General features: G+C 29.6%; 1 protein-coding gene across 1 annotated transcript in view; it reads right to left on the reverse strand.

Moving 5' to 3' along the window:
- Positions 1 to 22672, reverse strand: part of LOC148310861 (G protein-coupled receptor Mth2-like) — a 37185-nt gene that overhangs the window by 12866 nt on the left and 1647 nt on the right. The window contains exons 2-4 of the mRNA XM_088257666.1: positions 12175 to 12425; positions 7919 to 8114; positions 6155 to 6233 (exon numbers count right to left, since the gene is read on the reverse strand). Coding sequence (XP_088113792.1) covers positions 6155 to 6233; positions 7919 to 8114; positions 12175 to 12425 — 526 coding nt within the window. The remainder of the gene's footprint in view (positions 1 to 6154; positions 6234 to 7918; positions 8115 to 12174; positions 12426 to 22672) is intronic.

Genomic DNA, 22672 nt, shown 5'->3' on the forward strand with positions numbered 1-22672 from the left:
GGGTGTTTGATAACTTTTACCACACAGGCCTCATTGTAACGTTCCATTGGTGTTCTCTTGACGAATCGACGGCTCTCTGTCACGGCTTCTAACCGGCACTCATCACTAAAGATGACCTGAAAAATAATGAAAATTTAAGTTTAATTCAAATATATAAGTTTATTTACTAAAATGATATGTTGAAAATTCAATTTAAATAAATACCCTTTTCCAATCATCTACCGAGTAATTTCGATGTAGCCTGGCCCATTTTAATCGATCCGCTTTCATTCGTGGTGTCAATTTTGGTACTTTTACAGGGCGCCTGCATTTCAGATTTACTTCGTAAAGACGTCGCCTCAGTGTTGATACCGATATATTTATACCCTCTTCTTCCAATTTTATTTTTAATGTTTTTGCTGATGCACTACGGTTTTCTAAGGCACTTTGAACGATTTTTCGATCAGTCCTCGGTGTTGTTTTTCTAATCCTACGACAGTTTTTTCGCCGATTGCTGGTGGCGGGTGACTGATTTCTTATTGATTTTGAAATTCTGTCCACTGTTTGAAGAGAAACGTTTTCTTTTTTTGAAATTTCTCTATTAGATAGTATTCCTAATTTCAGTATCACTATAACACTAGACTTTTTTTCCTCAGAAATGTCTTTACTTTTTCCCATTTTGTCCTTTTCAAAAAAAACACTTGTGTTTACAAAAAAAAATTATACTTTATGAACTAAAATTAAAAATTTAGTTTTTTTCACAAGACACGATAACTATATAACCTCTCTGAACAAAACAACAACCAGAACTCAAGAAACTTCACTAATAAATGAGATAGGACTATTTTTTGAACTTTCAACTATCTGTCTACCTGTGCTAATTAGGGACCTTTCTCAGAAAAAGGGTTTGAAATTTTGTAAAGGCTTAAATAATCCAGGTATATTTTACATATTATTGAAGGTAACATACATGATATTAGATGTCAATAGAAAACTTAAAGTATTTATGTAAAATAAATATAATAATCCAAAAGATTTCAGAGTATTCAAAAAAATAATGGGTGGCCCTAATTCATTGAGTAGATACTGTACTTATCTAAGAACTAAACCATTATAATTTCTACGACGATACGCGGTTTGCGGGCATCTAAGTTTTCAGGCGTTTGTCTTGCTCAATCTCTTCGACATTCGATATTCTTCTATATTTCCAATAAAATAAACGAAAATTTATTTCAAAGTATTATTCAGTGACCTTTGCGCCCTTATCCAGCAGTGTATAGGTCACTGCATCGTATAAAAGAACTATTATCTTGATCGTTGACCAAAGATGACCAGCCCTAAGCCTCAGGTCATATTTTTTTTTTAAATCGGAGTTAAAAATATAATTTATACATTTATTTTTCAATATGACAAAATACAACAGTTTAAAACGTACTGAAAATATTTATTAAAAATCACCCTTTGTATGGCAATGTATTTAAACAATAATTTATTTATTTATCCATTGGTCTCAAGTTGTCACATCACTAAGAATAATTAAGAACTTTTCAATATAGACTCTCAATTTCATGTTTACTAAAACCAATTTTTTACTTGACTCAAAATATAAAACATTTTTAATACAATGTTTTACTAGTATTGCCTTCTTAAAACATTTAATAGGGCTAATTATTTAACCTGCTTTGAAACTACACATATTATTACACATATCAATTACGGAACGTAAAACAATGTGACAGTGTTAATTAGTAAAGTAGCATATTAATTACTTTTATTAAGCTGTAGAGTAGTAACCTGTAAGCCAAAGAGATATTTCATTGTGTTATTTAAACGATGAAATTATTTGCTCATTAAATTAATTATATTCAATCTCAAGTACATCATATAAAGTTTTATTAAGTTACGCAACTATGAAAAATGCATATGCAGCACCGCACACGTGATAGAAGTGAAATTTCTTGAATAATAAAGAATAAAATATATTTATAGTGAGATGCAAAGAGAGGGAGAGAGAGAGAGCATCTCGAATGAAATATAACAATACAAAAATTGCATAAATAAATCTAAAGGATATTATCAAATCACAAAAGGATACAAACGTAAATGATCACAAAATTCAATGATAAATATTACTTACACAACGCGTGGTACTTCATATGTTCATTTATAACGACTGACGTGTACATCTATGACGCTTCAATCGCGACACTATCTTATTCTATCGCTTTATATCGTTATGTATACATCGTTTTCCTTTCTTCCGCGTCATCGGAATGTAAAGCTCTCTTTCTTCTTCTTTCTACGCTATATCTTTTCTCTTTCTCATGTAACAAAATGAGCACAATAAACGTGACGAGTCCTAATATCGTAATTATCCAATTATCGAATATCGAATTGCCGCCAAAGAAGTTTCACTTCAAAAAGCGATTATATTAGATTCATTGACGAAATTTTGTACCGGCATGCATATTTCTTTAATAAATCAATACTAAGTTATATCCATTAAAAAATAAAAGTCACTTGAAATGACTATACAGCTTTGTAATAAATCAAACTTTATATTGTGAATTGTTACATAGTAATTTAATTCTCTAAGGCTATAGAATTCATGCATATTAATATTTTTAAAAGGAATAACCTGCAAAGCCTCTAATTTTAGAGGGTTGTCTGCAGGTAGAATAGTAAGGATACAGAAGGTTATGTGGAAAATATACCACAAATACATAGAACAATAGAAAATCAATCTTTTGCGAAGTTATTTTGCAACTGGCGGGAATCGAACCCTTGATGCCAATTTCGCAGTCGAGCGTCTACTCAACTACGCCACAGCGCCTGTCTGTATGTTTGTATGTACAAACAAATATTTAATATGGATAATGTATTGTACATTCAAATATACTTTTTCTTTTAAGGTAATTGCTTTAAATTTAATCAATTTCAGTTTAATTATGATAAGTTCTTACAAATTTCAAGTCATGTCATCCTAATTTTCTGTTTTTATACAAATCGAAAAGACATAAGGGTGTGTTAAGTAATTCAGCAATTTACAGTCAGAATGTCTACTTGTAAAAATATCTGTATTTTTGCCTAGAGGGGTGTGGAAGTAATTATTTAAATGTAAAAAAAATGATAACCCATTCAAATAAACAAACAAAACACCTGAGCCATTTAAGATAAGTATAAAGCTTTAATTTTGAGCTGTTTTTGATATCATGCATATGTAACTGAAAAACACGCATGTCACCTATTTTTCAACATCCAATTTTAAGTAAACCAGAACGGGATGACCTTTCTTCGGTCAAATAAATTGATTCCATCACAAACTTGGATATTTGTACACTCTACGTCTGTTGACATTTAACTATCCGTTAGTATTTATTTCCAGCCAGACGAAAAAAAGAAATTGGAAAATAGCGTGAGCTGTCACCATTGTTTTTATCTCTAAGTGCGAGTACATATGGTCCACTTTAGATAATTCGAGTACGTATCTAATAATGGATTATTACGGAGAATTTGTCACACAAATATTACATTTTGGGTAAGTGAACTATGAAAACCTTCCCACCAATTTTTTCCCAGTAAATTAATAGGCTTATTGGGTGGTGATTCGTGAAACCCAAATAGCATTTATAAACATTATATACAAGCATTGATTGTGACGGATTAAAAATATAAAAAGAATTGTAATTACCACCCGATTCTCGAATATTTTAGTATCGCAGACCTACAACAATTCATTTTATTTGTGTAACTAACTTACATAGGGAATAGATCGCCACACCAATCTGTCTTTGCGAAAACTCTTCGCCTCCACCACATTCACGAATCTACTTATATAATACATACTCGCCGATGATTCTGACTCCTGACCTGACCATTTTGTAAGCATTTGGAAGCCTCTGCTTCTATTACCAACTACATTCGCCTCATATTTTTTTACTATTATTTTTTCACTCATTCGATTCACATGCCCATCAACATACATTTCTTCCGACGTTTGGAACACCATTTAAGTAACATCTTTAAAATCCTGTTAACGAAAACATACCGCTCACTCCTTTCAACAACGTCATATATAAAAAAAACTTGATTTTTCAGGAGATCGTTTTTAATGTTTAAAAATATAATAAAATGTATTGGAAAAAATATCAAGCCACTTACTGAACTTTTTACTGTGCAACAGATCTTTTTAGGAAAAACCTAAATGTTTTTTCTCCGTTTGAAAAAATATTTAGTACATTTAAAAAATAATTAACAATACCTTTTCTTCAAAATGCAAAAACAACACTTTCTGCCCTGTAGCGGGTGAATATTAAGTTTAAAATATGCCGCTTTTGATAGGATTTAGTAAACTTTTTAAGCATTTCGAAAACATGCACAACTGAAATTTGACAATTTTTGATATATGACGTTGTTGAAAGGAGTGAGCGGTATATGTAAATACTGCCCAGAAATAGTAATAAACGCAAAATAAAAAACAATATATAAAATAATTAAGTTTATTATATTTACGAGTGGAACAATTTTGCAAGCATTATGCTTATTGTACTCCAAAAGCTCTTATCTTATTACAGAATATGCAAATCACAGTTAATTAATTTTCATAATTACATTTTCATAATATTTATTCCTCTCGTTTTGATAAGCTTTATCTAACCATACCAAAAATAATCGTGAGTAGATGCTATTTATTTAGGAAGTAATTATCTAATCAGTTGGTAAAGTATGTATTATACTATAAATAGGCGCCATGGTTAATCTAATAAAATGACCCAACGTGTGGACTAAACATTAATGAATTTCTTGGCTTTTACGTCATCGTTCTATGTCAATCAAACTACGTTAAAGCGAATATTACCTTCCAATAACGTAACGTAAGTGAAAACGTCATTAAATATTTTGTGACTGATTAATTATCACTAATCATGTTGTATTTAAATGGTATGAAGATTTATGTGGTGCATAAATGACGTGTGAAGGTGATAATATAAGTCTTTATTACCAAAAGCCTTAATTATTGAGATTTTATCAATACTGACCAGTTATGGAAGTACCTTTGTACACTAGCATTAAATTACATTAAAATTATTGTAATCTTATATTAAAAGAACCAACGATATTTAAAAGAAAAAATATAAAATATGACCTTTTAAACCTTTCATATGTAAGTTAATTGACTAAATGATATGATCAAAGTCATATATACTAAACCGGAAGTTATTTATCATACCAAAAAACAAACCTAAATTTTCTCAATAAGATCAGTAACTCAGTGGATTTACGTGACGTGATGTTTTCTCTGAACAAATGTACCAAAGCAAATGCAAGGTCGAAAATTTTATAAAAGGGTTTCCCAAAAGCTCCCTTCTGGAATCTCTTAACAAAATTGTCTTTTAACATATGTACCTATTTTGGCTCAGAAACTTAGAAAATATCTACATATACTTACTTATTATGTATATTATGGTAAAAGTGTTGTGGTCCCGTGGTTAGTGTCGCGGACTCTTAAGTCCGAGTTTCTTGGTTCGAACCCACTCTACCACAATTTGATATCTATTTCTAATAATGAGCCGCTTAGGCTCAAAGAAATAGTATAAAAATTGAAATATTTGTGTTAATAATAAAAAACAAATATTTCTCTTTTCTTTACAAAAATAAATAAATAAAATAATATATCGGTCAAAAATTTACATGATACAATTTTCTGTAATTTAACCTCTTTTATTGTGTTATCCATACAATAAATCATATATTATTAATATTTGATTGATCGATTCTTAAGTAATTTAGGAACTGAAAAAAAGTACTTTAAAAATTGATATCCTGGGCCGGTATTTCAAAAACGTTAAATTCCTTGCTTAGATAACTTTTACAGATATTTAACATATATATTTTTAGTTTTTTCCGCTTATTTAAAACATTGGATTGACTTTTTTACTTGCTTTAATATTATTGGGTACTTATGTTAAAATTTTAAATTTATTTATTTTGTACATGAATACCTACATTTTCGTATTTTAATAAAGCGGAAATTGTGTGTTTGATTTTTTTTCCTTTCCATTCCGATAAATTGAGAGTGTACTATACAAAAATGATAACTTACCGAATTTTTATTAGAAACCATACAGGAAAGCCATAACTCAGGCAAGTTTTGAAAAAAAATATTTTCACTTACCCAAAAGTCCACCAAATATCGAAACACATGATGTTCAACCAAGAAAATGCTGCCAAAAAACTGAAGTAGACAGCATAACCTAAAGTAAAAAATACAATATTCAAATTTGTGTTTTTTTATAGATAATAATGAAAATAAAATATTTATTTTATGCACCTACGTGACTACATACATTTTCTAGAATTTAATAGATACAAACATAATAGATAGGATAGCACCAAATGTTTTTTTTTAATACTTAGACTAAAATTTATTATATTTTTAAAAATACAATTTAAATCAGATGTTTTTTCACTATTTCACAGTAAAAATTATTAATAGAGCCATGAAAATAACCAAAGAGTCTTCAGTCATCACCCACGTGTGATCTGAAAACCCAAATCAATTTAATACGCTTGTAATTCATTCGAGGTGAAGTGACACAAATCACAACATTTTTTGACACATTTAACTAACTGAAATCATTATGTGATTTCTAAATTATGTGAGATAAATCAAATAAATACGACGGCTTTGATTGCTAACTGTCAACTGAAAATGTTTTTATTTTATAAACTTAAGAAATATTTTTTCATAACTTAGTAAATATGATTTAAAATGTCTTGTTATTTTTTTATGAAGGTAAAAGAAATTAACATTAGGAAAAATTAGATAGTATATTGTATATTTTTAATATAGAAAGAAAAAAATCCATCTTTATACATCTTACTATGAAAAACGTTTTAATCTGTAAATGATAGAAGGTAAGATAAATGTTTTAAAAAATCAAAACTTATCAATGCAAATTTTCCAATAATGGAAAAAAGCTCATTTTTATGCTACAAAAAATTATCTATTTAAATGAGTGTTTCCAAAGAAAAGTTTTCTTCATTGAAAAAAGAACATTAAAAATATTCGCTGAAATTTTTTTAACACTCCGATTTGCATACTTTATACAAATTTATTCAATGAAAATTTAAAACAAACATTAACGTAGATCGGTAATAAAATCTAAATTAAGCTAGAAGTTTCCTTAATGAGACTGTATTATAAATACTTGTTAATTAATCATTTCTTTACCCTCTTCTCAATACCTTCATAATGAAAATTCATTAAGTACACATTTACTGAATGGACTCCCAGAAAAGAACTATGCTTCTTTACATTTTATATAGCGGGACTCCTTAATCCTGTCAAAAGTTTTAATTTGTATAAGTAAATACATTTTTTTCATCAATACACTTAAAAAAATTATGTAAATTGACACTGACAAATCAGGGACTCAAAAAATCAGTTTTTTAAGAGACGTATTTTTATCTTGTATTCGTTTCGTTTACCAAATAATTCGTAAAATTTTATCACATTTTGAAAACATAATACTAAGCTACTTAATGATTTTGTGACTTTTAAAGAATGAGAAACATAATGTTATTTTAATTAAATATCATGCATTTTGCGATGATATACATAAACTTGCAATAAAATCTTTAATATTCTTGTTTATATTTTAACCAAAATTAACCAAATATTTAGATTAATATCTTTACTTTACTTAAATGAAACGCTTTGTTCTTTCAAACGTAAACGGCAAGACTTTAAAAATGTTACAATATGTGATTACATTATTCGATCAAAATAGACTGATCTAGACTTTTCTTTTAATACGAAGAATTTTTTCCTCTTTAAACAATTTCTTGCGAGTTCTATCATATTAAAAATATTTAAATTACTTTTTTATTCATAAAAAGGGCATATATTTATGATAATTGATAATCAAATCATTACCTAAAATCGTGCATGGATTTTCAGGCATAACGGAGGGCACAAAGGAGGAGAATTGCACACGTGCTAAGCAGGAGTAGGCAACCAGCATAGACGCCACGTGCGACATAATAGTGCGCCCGTGCAAGTTCTGTAGAGCCGGAAGTGCCAAATACACCAGCAAAGTTGCAGCCAGAAACACGCACGAGATTATCAACCCCTGAAAAAATACAGATTGTTAAAATTAAATTTTCAAAGCACACGCTGATCCTCAATAACGGTTGACCAAAAGGAAAATTTCATATCGTGCTTTTGATGTTTCTGTTTGAATTCACGATCATCGTCGTTCTCGAAATCCCGCCATGTGTATTTTAAAATTCTCGTGATTCATTAGCAAGTTTTTACTTAATTACTTAATTCTCAACAATTTATCAGTGATATTAAGATAGATTAAAATTAAAAATAAACACTTGTATAAGACCATTTTTTGAGATTATTAATGTAAACACGACTTCCGTCAACAGGTGAAAATATACGTTTTTTTTATTTTTACCTGTTGATTGGAGCATCTGTAGTTCTCAAAACTAGTCCTATTTATATTTAAAAACTCAAAAAGGGGTATTTTCTAAGTACTTTATTTTTATATTCAAATTATCATGTTGTTCTATATAATTAATTCCAACTCAATAAGTAAATATTGTAATACATATATTAAGACAAATATAAGGATAAATAAAAGTAATTTTTGCTTTAAACTGAAATTTGGGAAAAAACTGATAACAACTTTTGAATACATAGAATAATTTTAAACGCATTTTATCTATATAAATAAAAATCTAAACGTTTCTTTGTTCCTTATCTCAAATCTCCTATAGGTATTACTGATGGATTTAAAAATTTGGTACAACGTTGCATTCGAATACTTGCTTGTTCCTATATCTTATTTCAACTGTGACCTGTGAGAGGTAAAAACATGTTTTCTCAAACATATTTTCAACCTGAATGGCATTACCATCTAATGAACATAACAGTAACACACACAAAACTAATCATTGCGTGCATCTTGACATCTGCTGTCACTTTGCAATTTCATTGTTTTCGTTTACATCGTGTTTCGTAAATTTAAAAAATATTTTCTTTGTTTCACAATTATTGTAAAACGGAACATATTATGCTAGTAGATAAGTGTACATTATATTTTCTTTCGACCCATTTAAACAGACTGAGCTTTAGCAACGAGTGAGTAGGCATAGCTAGTTTATAATAAATAAGTAAAATAAAATGTCCAAAACGGCTAGTACAAAAACATAATTATATCATCAGCTGTTCAATGTTAAATATAATAAAAAGTTAAATAACATATTCTAATTTATCAAATTTTAGATTAAAAAAAGACATTTTCTTAATTCTTGAAATCGAAACTACTTCAAAAGTTACCTTGGATGTCTAAAACTTGTCAGGCAGGTTATTGAGTAGAGAACATTTTGTAAAAGATAAAGAAGGTTTACGTTTTAAAACAAATAGAAGAATCGTCTTTATAAACGCATTTGTTTGTTCTGGAGCCGGTTGGTTTAAAAGCAAGAGAATATTGTTTTTAAACAATATGAACAGAATATTAATTATTAAAATTAATGCCTTTCTATTTTTGAGGGTATAATGACTTATACGAGTAGTTAGTAATGTCACAGGAAGGGGTAAATTATACTCGTACCTAACGTGAATTGAAAGGAATGAAAGCAGTCAATTAACAAACAAATAAATAAACTTTTTTTATTTTTTTTTATTTTATTATTAGATTAAAACCAATATTTTTAGCTTTTCCACTTTTTTATTTTACCAGCGACCGGGTTTCGTCGTTACCGACATCATCAGACTGGGTCACACTGGACATCACCAGTCATATGATGTCGGTAACGACGAAACCCGGTCGCTGGTCAAATAAAAAAGTGGAAAAGCTAAAAATATTGGTTTTAATCTAATAATAAATCAAAAATGCAATCCCATCACGAAGTGTCAGTGGATAATATAAATCTATTAAATAAATAAACAAAATAAGGAAAATGCGCTTTAATATAAAGGGATTTTTACCCTATTGTGTATTGTTAAAGACTTGATAAAAACATAAAAATGCAACCCAGCAAACATGGATATAGTATTCCCAACCTAGCGATGTTACAAAAAGGTCGCCTTACCTTGAGTCGTTATGACTAATTATTCTAAACAAAAAACACGAAAACACTAGTCAGTATTACATACATACATATGACAGGGAGAGACTGATTTCCGCTACTTTGATGTGCGACTAAAAACCAATAATGAACAGATCACCCAAAAATGCATGACTGACGAGAAACACTATACCAAAACCAAAATATAAGACAAAACGAATCGCACACCAAATGCATTAGAGTAGACATTCACATATCGCCCACTCCTTTCAAGAACGTCATAAATCAAAAAACTTGTTTTTTCATGAGAACGTTTTTTTAAGTTTCAAAATATAATACAATGTATTAAAAATAAATATCAAGCCACTTATTGAACTTTTTACTGTGCAACAGATCTTTTTAGGTAAAACCTGAAGGATTTTTCTCCATTTGAAAAATATTCAGTATGTTCAAAAAAATAATTAAACAATACATTTTCTTCAAAATGCAAAAATAACACTTTCTGCCCTGTGGCGGGTAAATATTAAGTTAAAAATATGCTTTTTTTGCTGGAATATAGTACATTTTCTGGGCATTTCGAAAACATGCACAACTGAAAATTGACGATTTTTTATTTATGACGTTCTTGAAAGGAGTGAGCGATATGTGTTCGGTCAATCACATGTTGTATCCTATCATGAAAAAAAAATGTTTTTTGATTATCATTCTTTTTTCGTGAACTCACGACATAAATATTTACTTTCAAAAGCATTCTAAATATCAAAAACTGCATATTTGAATGGGCTATAAAGATTTTTTTAGAATTTGTTGCATAATTTTCAACGCTTTTTCAGTATACATCATAATATTGCACTTTAAATATTTTCTTTTTATGATGGTGTAAGTGAAGTGTTTCAGGTAAGTTGTTAACAAAATTACTACGTTTGATAGTTTACATTTCCAAAAATATGATGTCTGGAAAGCATTTTGCATACCATAAATTTATAAGCTTTATGCTCTCAACTTTTATACATGTAACCAGTACGTGCAGTTAATAATAGAATCAGTGTTTACATGAGAAAAGAAATCCAAATTTTAAAATGAATATGCGTGAAATATCTACTGGTTTTGCAGGTTAAACCTCGATATAACGAACCTATTTTATTTTATTTTGTTTATTTTATTTTATTGGAAGGAAAAACAACAGTTACAATATATGATACAACAGAATACAAAAAATAAAATCATGAGTACCAATTATAGTTCTTCACAACTATGCATAATAGAGGCCTATATAAAGGAAGAACATGAGACAAGGATGGGATAAAGAGAAAAGGAGATGGCAGTGATAGGAAAAAGAAGAAAAGGAAAGGACAGGGAATAGAATTACCTTTTTAGGTTTAATTTAGCTTGAAAGTTTGAAAGATTGGAGTAGAACATATCAAGGTAAGTACAACATTCATTAAATTTAATGGACTTTGGATATGACGAAAAACCATGAAATGTGAAAAAAATCAAAGTCCTGTTCATATTATACATGGTTAAATTCAAGTTTCTCCGCATGTTAACAATTTTTAGAGACCATGATAATCATGTCATAACGTCTAGCACTACAATTTAAAACAAAACGCCATCCTGCTCGCAGACTGCATCTTGCTGGAGCAACAACAACTCTACCACAAATGAAGTTATCAAACTATCTAATAACATTTATTGACTATTCATCCCATAACAAAGTTCAACTATACGCGTTTTCATGATTTGAGAAAATTGATTGTTTTTTTTTAATAAAACAGCAATAAACTTGATTCCTTATTCAAAGCAGGATTACCGAAGACAAACGCGAATCAAACAGCAACGTCACTTTACGACGAGTGTCCGAAAACAATAAATATAATTTTGATCGAGTTTTGTATTGGTTATTTATATCTAAATACAGTATTCATATTTTTAACACAAAGTTTTTTCCTTTATTTTTAACCTATTTTTATGTAACGGACTTTGATTAGTCCGTTATATTGAGGTATTACTGTATTTATAAGTAAATTTCTTTAACGTTTCCAATAACTTTTTACACACGGTTGGAGCATGAAAATACTTAACATAATGTTAGCTGTATATATTTTTACTTACAATGCTAAACAATCTTAATTTTTGGGTCGTTACAGCTTCAGCTTCGACTGGAAAGCAGATGAATCTGTATAAACCCAATGGACGCCCGGGGCAGACGTTGATCTCCAGACAGTAGTCAGGCTGTATGGGATTCACTGAGAGGGATGGAACAAACAAGGATCCCGACTTTATGTCCAGATAAGCGGAATCCTTCTCGCTTAGTAAATATCTCCCTTCGGGACATTGTGGGGTATAGCGAATGCCGAATGAATCTGTAAGAAATAAAAAAATGTCAGCAGAACTGTAATAATATTTTTTTAATAATTCGCTTGTATGATTGAAGATGAAATCATTTAAAATCTCATAATTGATCTCATATTCTCCAAACTAAAAATCAAAACCTTCCTCCTTAACAATTCTCCATCGTAACACCAACAATTTGACACACGGCTATAAAAGAAAACTACTTCCATGTTTAATGCGTATTGAGAAAACTAAAAGTTATTATAAACAATGAACAAAGAAAATCATGCAACTAAATTCAGCTGTGTCAAACAAGTAAGAGATCAATGCATAGTATGCTGTAAACATTTTTAATTTTTCAAATCAGAATAACAATAAAATTCGAAAATTTCTACCAAACCTACACTTTTTTTCGCAAGAAAGAGAAATCCTAATAATATCCTCTCTCGATGAAATTTATCGTCATCTTTGGTAATAAAAAGTTAGTAGATTTTATCCATGTTTCAATAAAAAGTTAAGTACATAAATAGGTCAACGATTAATTAACATTCCTTTGGATTTCAAAAATTAAAACGCTTCGGCAGCCATATAAAAATGACAAAAGTTTTTTTGTCAAGATTAATGCTATAAAAAATATATCTCTGGACTTTTATTGCAAAAACATGTCAACAATTTTTTGTATTATTTTATTAATCAAATTAATTGCCAAAATAGAAATTCAATTATAGTAGTACCCTATGCAACATTTGGGTGTGGATATAAGCAAAAAAAATTAAAAATATTATTAGACAACTACTAAATATTTAACCTTTACTGAACCATCACGTAGTCGTACATATGGATAGACGGTAATTATTTGTTCTTAATTTACGACGTGACGCCGATGCGGACGTGACATAACGTCAATTTTTAATCCACGTACATCCTAGATCAATATTCAGAAAAAAACCTTTTTAATTAACTTTCCAAAAAATCTCAAAATCCTGTTTCAGGTGTGCGTCTCATCTTTCATTAGAGAGAATTGTTTTCTACCTATAAGATTAATGGTAAAATTATTCAACATACGCCAATATTGTAGTCATAACTTCCGTGGTCTGGATTCTAAATCTTAACGATGAATCTCATTGATTTTAAGAAAAACGAAAACACAGGAAAACGTGTACATTAATTTAATTTATTTATAAATATCATTTTTAAAGTGAAATATTACAAATGCATATTAGTATATCAACATTTTTTGAGATGTGTAAGATTTGATTTTTTAGTTTACTTCCCCAATGTAAACTTTTTTTTAATACAAACATATTCGTATACATATGTATATTTTCGTAGGTACAGTTTTTATGGAGTGTTTCATAAATGCTCAGAAGCAAGTGACTGCAATTAAGGCAGAACTATCGTATTTTGTTTTATGTTTTTCTTTTTTAATGACATATTTAAAAATACATCGAAAAGATATATATTTTCATAAACATTCCTTCAACGTTTTAAATAATAATTATTTTGTTATTGTCTCTCCTCTACGTATTATTTTACTTAAATAACTGTTCTTAGAACAAAATCATTGCAAAAAGTGATGATATATTTTAAGCTGTAATTATTAGGTTTTCTTAGATAAATTTCAGATCTCAGTTTTTCTCATATTTCATGTCAGAAATGAATTTAAGATATGTAACATGATTATTTTTCCCACTGTTGTAGTTTGTCGACCGCAACGTAAGAATCGTTTTCTCACCTATTTTCAGAGAATTTTAAGAAAACAAAGAATAAATCAAATAACGTATCACTTACCTAACTTATACTTGGAATAACAATGACGGTAATATTACAGTCACAGCATTTAAAACAGCGCGAACTATTTAGGTAAATACATATATCATCCTCGTTAAAGTATGTTTACATTTCACATTATGTATTTATTATTGTAATGGAACTGTTTAAATTGTTAAATTACCGGTTTCGAGACGTACTCTTCATCAGGACAATCACTACCACACCATGTAAACAATACTTTTCACTACCATAGCACTATTCACACCTCTAAAAATACACAAAATGAACACATGCGATTTTTGGTCGACCCGAAGACCAACATATTACTAACCAATATGACAAACATTTTTTTGAGAAATAAATAAGTAAAAATGACTAACCATAAAGTAAATGCTTTAAATATTAATAATATTGAGAGTATGTTAAATTATGTATATCTACTTATTCTTCTAACCTCAATCTGCACCTATTAATGCATAGGGTACTATTTTGAAACTAGGCGATGTAAATACGATCGTTAATCAATGAAGGCGAGGCGATCAGACTCAACCCCAGATTTTTAATCTAGGAGTGGAATATATGTTATTTAATAGGAATAGTGAAAGGATTGAGGGTGACGAATATACGTAACTGCTATACGGAAAAAAGAAATGAGAGGTATAATTAATTCAAAGGAGGAAAACGAGACTAATAGCTATAAAAATGGCATTGAGGGTTATTGATTTGTTTATATAATTTAATATAATATGATAATTTTTATTTTGATGTGATTTACAAACTGTATGCTATAACTGGTAATAAAATATTACTGTTTCTAACTTAACCATTTCTTTGTTTGTTTTAGTTAATTTAGTAAACAAAAATCTATATGACAAATTACTGGATAAGCGTAATAAACTCATTTTAGATAACATTCTCCAAAAATAATTTCCACGACTATAAACCGTATCAGTCAAAATAGTCCTTTATCATTTTACCTCCCTAGTTGTAAAGATTACTCATTCAAAGTTTGTTTCGTCAATTTATGGTATTTCGACAGATGTTTTAGATAAAATTTGTTTATCTTTTAATAAACTTTCCCGTGATTGTATAAACTGTGAGAAACGAACCCAAATAAATTCGTTTCGTTTAACGACATTACAATAACAGTTAGAAGATTCAACGGAATAAAGTCAACTTTCTTTCAAAATTAGTTCAAGAAACATTCATTTGACAAATTTGTTTGTTGTTACTATTCCGATTGCTTCCCTTTGTTGACGAATTTCGATTTTCTTTTTGATATCTTAACACGTCGCTCACTCCTTTCAAGAACGTCATAAATCAAAATACTTGATTTTGTAGGAGAACGTTTATAAAGTTTAAAAATATAACACAATGTATTAAAAGTAAATATCAAGCCACTTAATGAACTTTTTACTGTGCAACAAAACATTTTAGGTAAAACCTGAAGGTTTTTTCTCCATTTAAAAAATATTTAGTTAAAAAATATAATAAAATGTATTAAAAATAAATATCAAGCCACTTTTTGAACATTTTACTGTGCAACAGATCTTTTTAGGTAAAACCTTATTTTTTTCTCCATTTGAAAAGTATTTAGTTTATTTAAAAAAAATAAGTAAACAATACCTTTTCTTCAAAATGCAAAAAACAACATTTTCTACCCTGTAGCGGGTAAATATTAAGTTAAAAATATGCCGCTTTTGCTGGGACATAGTACATTTTCTGGGTATTCTGAAAATATGCACAACTGAAAATTGTCGATTTTTGAATTATGACGTTCTTGAAAGGAGTGGGCGACGTGTTCTACTCATACGGAAATTGCGATATATTAAGGACGAGTGCCATCACAGGCTTGCGCTTATTGACATTTTTTCATTTTGTGAAAAAATTTCATAAAATATGCCAAATATCATACTCATTTCATGTTACATATAAAGATAATTATTTTTTTTAATTTTAAGTATTCATTTTTTTATAGGCAAAAGATGGAGCATTTTGGACTATGGACTTATCATTAGAACATTATTTTGATAACATGATTAAATTTATAATAATAGGAATCGAAACCTGATCATTATGCTTAATAGTTGATTGCAATCACCACTTCACAATAAGGGATATATATTATAAATTCCAAAATTGAATAAATATTATTAAATCAACATATATAATCCCAGCTGTCTCAAAACGTGCAACTCATTTTTTTCTGATAGGTACCTACCTTATTATATTATTATAATAATTGTCTGTAACTTTGATGTACGATGAAACACTGATCAACTATTTTTATGTTGTTACTACTACTACTACTACTACTACCATCACGCCGTATCCTCGCAGGGGTAGGCAGAGAGGATGGAACGCCACACTCTTCTGTCCTGACATTCACTTCTTGTTATGTATGTAACTTTAATTATAGTTCCTGTTCGTCTCGATAAGTTGAGATATGTATTATACGTATATGTATATGTAAAAAAAATTAAAACGTTTTTCTTATATTTTTAAAATCTTTTAGAGTGAAATGAATTCTTCTACATCTCCTTACCCCCTAAACGAAAGCTTTTGTCCTAAAAAATCCTCAATAGTGAAAACATATTCGAGTAAAAATCAAACCTCATCGCCGACATTTTTTCATGCTGAAACATTCTGAAAAACATTTTTAAAATATTGAGTAAAATCTAGCTCCCCATTGTCAAAAAATTAAGGCTTTGAAAAACCTTTTAATTTATTTATTTCAGTTTAAAAATGGTAAAAATAATGTATCCCTAATGTAATGTTTACCTGCGTAGTACGTAGCGAATTTAGCTACTGTTCTAAATGTTTCTGGTTGGATTTCCAGGGGGCTTAAAGTAAACATTACTTTTCACTCCATTATTTATTTAATAACACTCCGGATTGGTACTTGAAGCACAGAGCTAATCACCTTGCCTTCATATAATTAACGATCAAAATAATACTAGTTCGATACGATGCAGTACCCTATGAACAAAAACAAACAAATACTTTTTAAATCAAATTTAAATAAAGCAATACGGAAAATCAATGCGGATCGACAACCTGTTTCAAAAGTCAGGTTCGTTTGAAAAAAAAATACAGAAGAAACTGTAATTTTTCTGCATTGCGTAGATACCGCCTTGCGTAGATAATAACAAATTCTTGTACAATAAAGATGAGAAAAAAGCTTAATGAAAGAAAATGAAGCATCTATGTTGTAGTTATATTTTATAAGCCCTATTATTACCTACTTCTAATCAGTCTATTCAGAACATAATAGTATACCAACTGAATATTTAATCAAATGGCACCTTCATATGTGTTGACCGATTCCAAATTGGATTAATTAAGTGCACAACGGCAGATCACTTATTAATATTATTGGGAATAATATTTTGTCATCGCTCTATTAGGGCGAATCATTACTTTTATTGGGGTATTGATCCAAGGCAAACAGTGGAGATTGTATCACGAGGCACCATATTATGATCATCTAAGCAAATAATAATTGGTGAGATCTCCCATATCTAGTATGTGTATTGACAATGTACATACATAAAAAAGAAATGATTGTTTAATATCATTTTTTGCTGAAGATTATTTGAGTAGAAAGACGTCGAGTAATTGTTATTAAAGTCAATGTGGTATTTCACAGAAAAATTATATTTACTGTCACTATCCATTTTTTTAATATTTCGCCATTCTCATCTATTTTCTGTATATAAATTTATCAATTTATTATTTGCAAACCAAAGGTTAAATGAATGATTTGAATAATATCAATGATTGTTTATTTTATAAAATACCTACCAGTTACAGTTTTATCAGTTTATATGAATTAATTTCAGGTGATGAATAAATAATTTTGTAAATCAATTACCTTTTTTAAAAAATTTTATGCGATACACAATTCTGTGTGAGTCCAAGTCAAAAGTAGCGCATAAATAAGTTTTTTAATTAAAATTTTACTATTTTTCATTACCATCACTTAATACAATGTCGAGATAGTTTGGCAAAAATGATAACTATTTATTCATCAATACTGCATTTTTAGCAGAGACTCTATCTTATTGTCATACTAAAAGATCAGCAGATCAAAATTTAAAAAATAAGTTCATTTTATAAACATCTAATAAAACAACCAAAATCCTGGTTACGAAATGAAAGGAGTCATACTACGATTAAAATCTTCATGTTATTTTTCACTATAATATGTAACTTGCTAATCATTTATTGAAATAATAATAAATGAATTTAGAACTATTTATTTCTAAAAGAAAATATTTTTAAATGATGTTTATTATTATTATAGTGCATTGTTAAGTTTATAAAATGTTTTTAACAAGAATTAGATATTTTTTGCTGAAATTAATTTCAGTTAAATTAATTAAGTTTTTTTTTTCCAAATTTTTTTTTCACATTTATTTGGTTGTTGCCGAAATTTCTCTCTGCTGCCACTGATTGACATATTTGTAAGACGCTCTGCACTATACTATAATGCTCTAAACCAGTGATTCCCAAAGTGGTCTATATCGACCCCCAGGGGTCTATGACAACTTGCAAGGGGTCTATGTTTTAATATGAATTTAAAATATAAAAGTATAAAACCTAACATGTGTGGTTCAAAGTGAGAAACACTACATATACCGGCTGTCAAAAATACACTTGAAGTTAATGAATTTGATAAAAATCAATATCAGGTAAGGCAAGGGGTCTACGAGATAAAAGAGTTTGGGAACCTCTGCTCTAAACTATAATGTTATATGTATGCATTTTAAAAAAAGATAATTTTAAAATATTCCGTCAACATCTCAAATTACGAATGAAGTAAAACTTCAGAGATTATGTATTTTCTAGATTTTCAGATTTGTATGTGGCAATCTGTTATCCGCGTTATAACGTAAATATCATAATTTTCTTATCTACTTGCACAGATGGTCTATCATTACAATACTACTCTTTGTATGGACAAAAAATATTAACGCAGTAGTAAGACGCGTTTCCTAGTTATGATATATGGTATATTATTAAAAGATTTCAAGTACTTTCGGCATATCAACTATTCACATATAAGTAGGTATCTAAATAATATAACTTTTTTTTTAAACAAATAAAGAGTAAGTTTTCATCATAATGTTAATACTTTTATTTTAGGTAAAAACATTATTTTTTCGTATTGAAATGTAAACAATATGCATGCATTTAAAACCAAAACAATACAAATTTACCTGATAAAATTTTTAAATAATTTTAAAAGTTGGACTAACTGATTTTGTCTTGAATACCAACATACTCGTATGTGATAATATAGGTACATTTATACGTATAATAGTATCAACATGTTTGTAACATATAAGGTATTTTTTACAGGAAGTCTTTGTAATCGTTTCTTGCTTGTAATTTGAGATTTCTCATAACTAATACAATGTTCGTTCAAGGTTATATTTACTTTATTGCTATTCTGGTCTAAGGTTTTGCTTTTTTCTTCCTTTATCATAAAACAGGTACGTAATTTATCTAGTCATAATACTATTTTGATACTCTTGACTTTTTGTATCAAACAAGAAAAAAGTATTGCAGACAACACAAATTCCTGTTCCTTGAAATACTTAAAAATAACTTTTACGCACGACGGTAATGACGCGGACGTTTTAATAAAATTAAAATATTTTCTATCGTCATAGTCTTTGAATTTATTGTTTCCGAATCGTCTATTATTTGAAGTTCAAATAAATGCTAAATGTATCGGATATACAATAGCAAACAATGGTTTAACTCGCTTATTTGCACAAGGGAAGTGGGAATTTACATTAACCTACTGAGTAAGATTTATAAATACCATACCACCAAATTATTCACCAAAAATGAATTTTCAAAATTATTTGCAGTACAATTCTCTAACGTAAAGTGAATAAAAAAGTATAACGATTTTACTTTATATTCACACTTATGAATTATTCATTACAATACTACTTGTTCAAATATTTGAATAACACAACTGCATTTATTCCGGCTATTGGTATTTTTAATGAATCATATGTTAATTTGCGAAACTATAGACGCAAAATAATTTATCATCTTTTTATGCTAAGCAAAGTAACAAATTAATCTCAATGTTTGTATATTATAATCACAAAATTTTCAGTAGACAACAACAATATTACCTGAACAATCTAAATATTCGTAACTCTGTATAACACTCTCCTTATCATTCGTCGTTCACTTTGTGTAATACCTACTACTACTACTACTACTACCATCACGCCGTTTCCCCGCAGGGGTAGGCAGAGAGGATGGAACGCCACACTCTTCTGTCCTGACATACACTCCTAGCCTCCTTCACATCCATACATTTAGTCATACATGCCCTCCGATTACGCAGACTTTTGACACCGCCAGATTTTAGGTTCTGATTGATCTGATCGTGCCAAGTCTTTTTCGGTCGTCCACGTTCTGTTTTCCCTCTCACATTCGCCACATATATTTTCTTAGTCATTCTCTCGCTATCCATTCGCTCCACATGTCCATACCACTGCAAAGAGCTCTTTCTAATCTTTTCAATTATTCCTCGTTCAGCCTTACATTCCTTCCTTATATCATCGTTTTTAATTCTGTCATACAATGATTTTCCACACATTCGTCTGAGGGAGCGCATTTCAACAGCATTCACTCTGCTTTTATCCTTCCTTTGCCAGTTCCATGTTTTGCTTCCATACATTAGTGTCGGTACTAGCACGCCGTTGTGAACCGCTAGCTTGGCTTCCATGGACATATTCTTATTCCCAATCACTCTGTTAAAAGCACCATTTATTCTATTCCCTGCATTCACTCTTCTCTCAATATCCTTATCCACTTTTCCATCCCTTGTGAACATGCTTCCTAGATATAAAAATTCTTGCACCTGTTCTAGGGATTCATTGTGCACGATAATCTTGCATTCTGTCAAATCTTTCTCTCTTTCAAACACCATGACCTTTGACTTACCTTCATTCATTGCCAGATCATTTTCCATACATACATCGTACATTCTTGACACTATTAGCTGCAAGTCCTCCGCGCTGCTCGCTAGCAGTACGGTGTCATCCGCATACAGCAAGCAACTAACAGTTATATTCATCATTTTCGCTCCGACTCCCATACTTTCAATCTCTTTCATACAATGGTCCATATAGAGATTAAACAACCATGGTGACATTACACATCCCTGCTTTACGCCTTTGGATATTGCAAACCATGATGTAATGTCCCCATTCACTCTTATACTAGCTGTGCTACCCTCGTAGAGGGAAGCAACTGCTTGTATAAGTTTATTGTCTACTCCATATTTTTCCAGCACGCTCCATAATTTTATCCTATCAACCTTATCATACGCTTTCTGCAAATCCACGAAAGCACAGAAGAGTTTCTGATTTTTAGCCAAAAACTTTTCCGTCAGCATTCGTAGTGCAAAAATTTGATCTGTGCAACCTCTTCCACTCATAAAAGCACCTTGCACATCCCAAATCCGTTCTTTCGTCACCATTCTAACTTTTTCAATTATAATCTTACTATAGAGTTTACCACTTTGAAAAATACTACTTCGTGAGTGTTATATTACCATACCACAAAGTTAACAATTTATTTTTATATACAAAATATAGTAACTCTGTACATTGATTTTCTTTCTTTTTATCTACATTTTACTAATTGTCATCTGCTGTTTATGGATTCGGTTCATCTGGATATTTTTTTTTTCTTTTTGTACAAATATTATGTATGTATTTACATTGTCAGGCATGTTGTTACAAAGCAATATCTTCCAATCAACTAAAAGCAAACCAATATAATATCTTCCAATCAACTAAAAGCAAACCAATATTAATCGTCAAGATATATGCTTTTGGTATAAAAGGTCCTAGGCAAGTAGCTGTTTGGATTAGTGAGCAGATGGTACTTGTGGATATTAAAATATAATTTCATGACAATAAGGAAATACAATAAGAAAGGCATCGATGATAGGATAGGTAGATAAACCAAATAAGGCATGATATGACGGAAAGATAGGGTTCCTAGAAAAGATAGTAACGTTCCAGACGTTCCTAAAGTGTTTTTAGATTTGAGAAAAGGGAGGATTTTTCGTCTAGAGAAGTAAACTATTCTATAGCATGGAAGCTTTAACAGAAAATGAATAACTGAAGAATGATATGTTATGTACAGGAAAGTAAAGTGTTCTTTCCTGAGAAGAGCAAAGTGACAAACCATGATAGGAAGGTATGAGAGTTCTAAATGAGACATGTTAGTAACTAGGAGTATAATTTGAGAATACTGATTTTAATAAAATTGTAGACAGGTGAGTTCTTTCAAGTACCATTGTCACCATAATCAGCCTTCATGTATGTCCACGAAACAAAATTAAATCCAGAAATCACATACATTATATATTTAGTGAATGCGTAGATCATCTATCGTCTACGTCTGTTTTATTTGCTATGAATTTTAACTTATTGTCTATGAATTTGTGAATGAATTT

This window comes from Brachycentrus maculatus, unplaced genomic scaffold, assembly GCF_059751285.1.
Source record: "Brachycentrus maculatus isolate JH-2025_06_01 unplaced genomic scaffold, ASM5975128v1 h1tg000086l, whole genome shotgun sequence".
NCBI classification, from domain to species: Eukaryota; Metazoa; Arthropoda; class Insecta; order Trichoptera; family Brachycentridae; genus Brachycentrus; species Brachycentrus maculatus.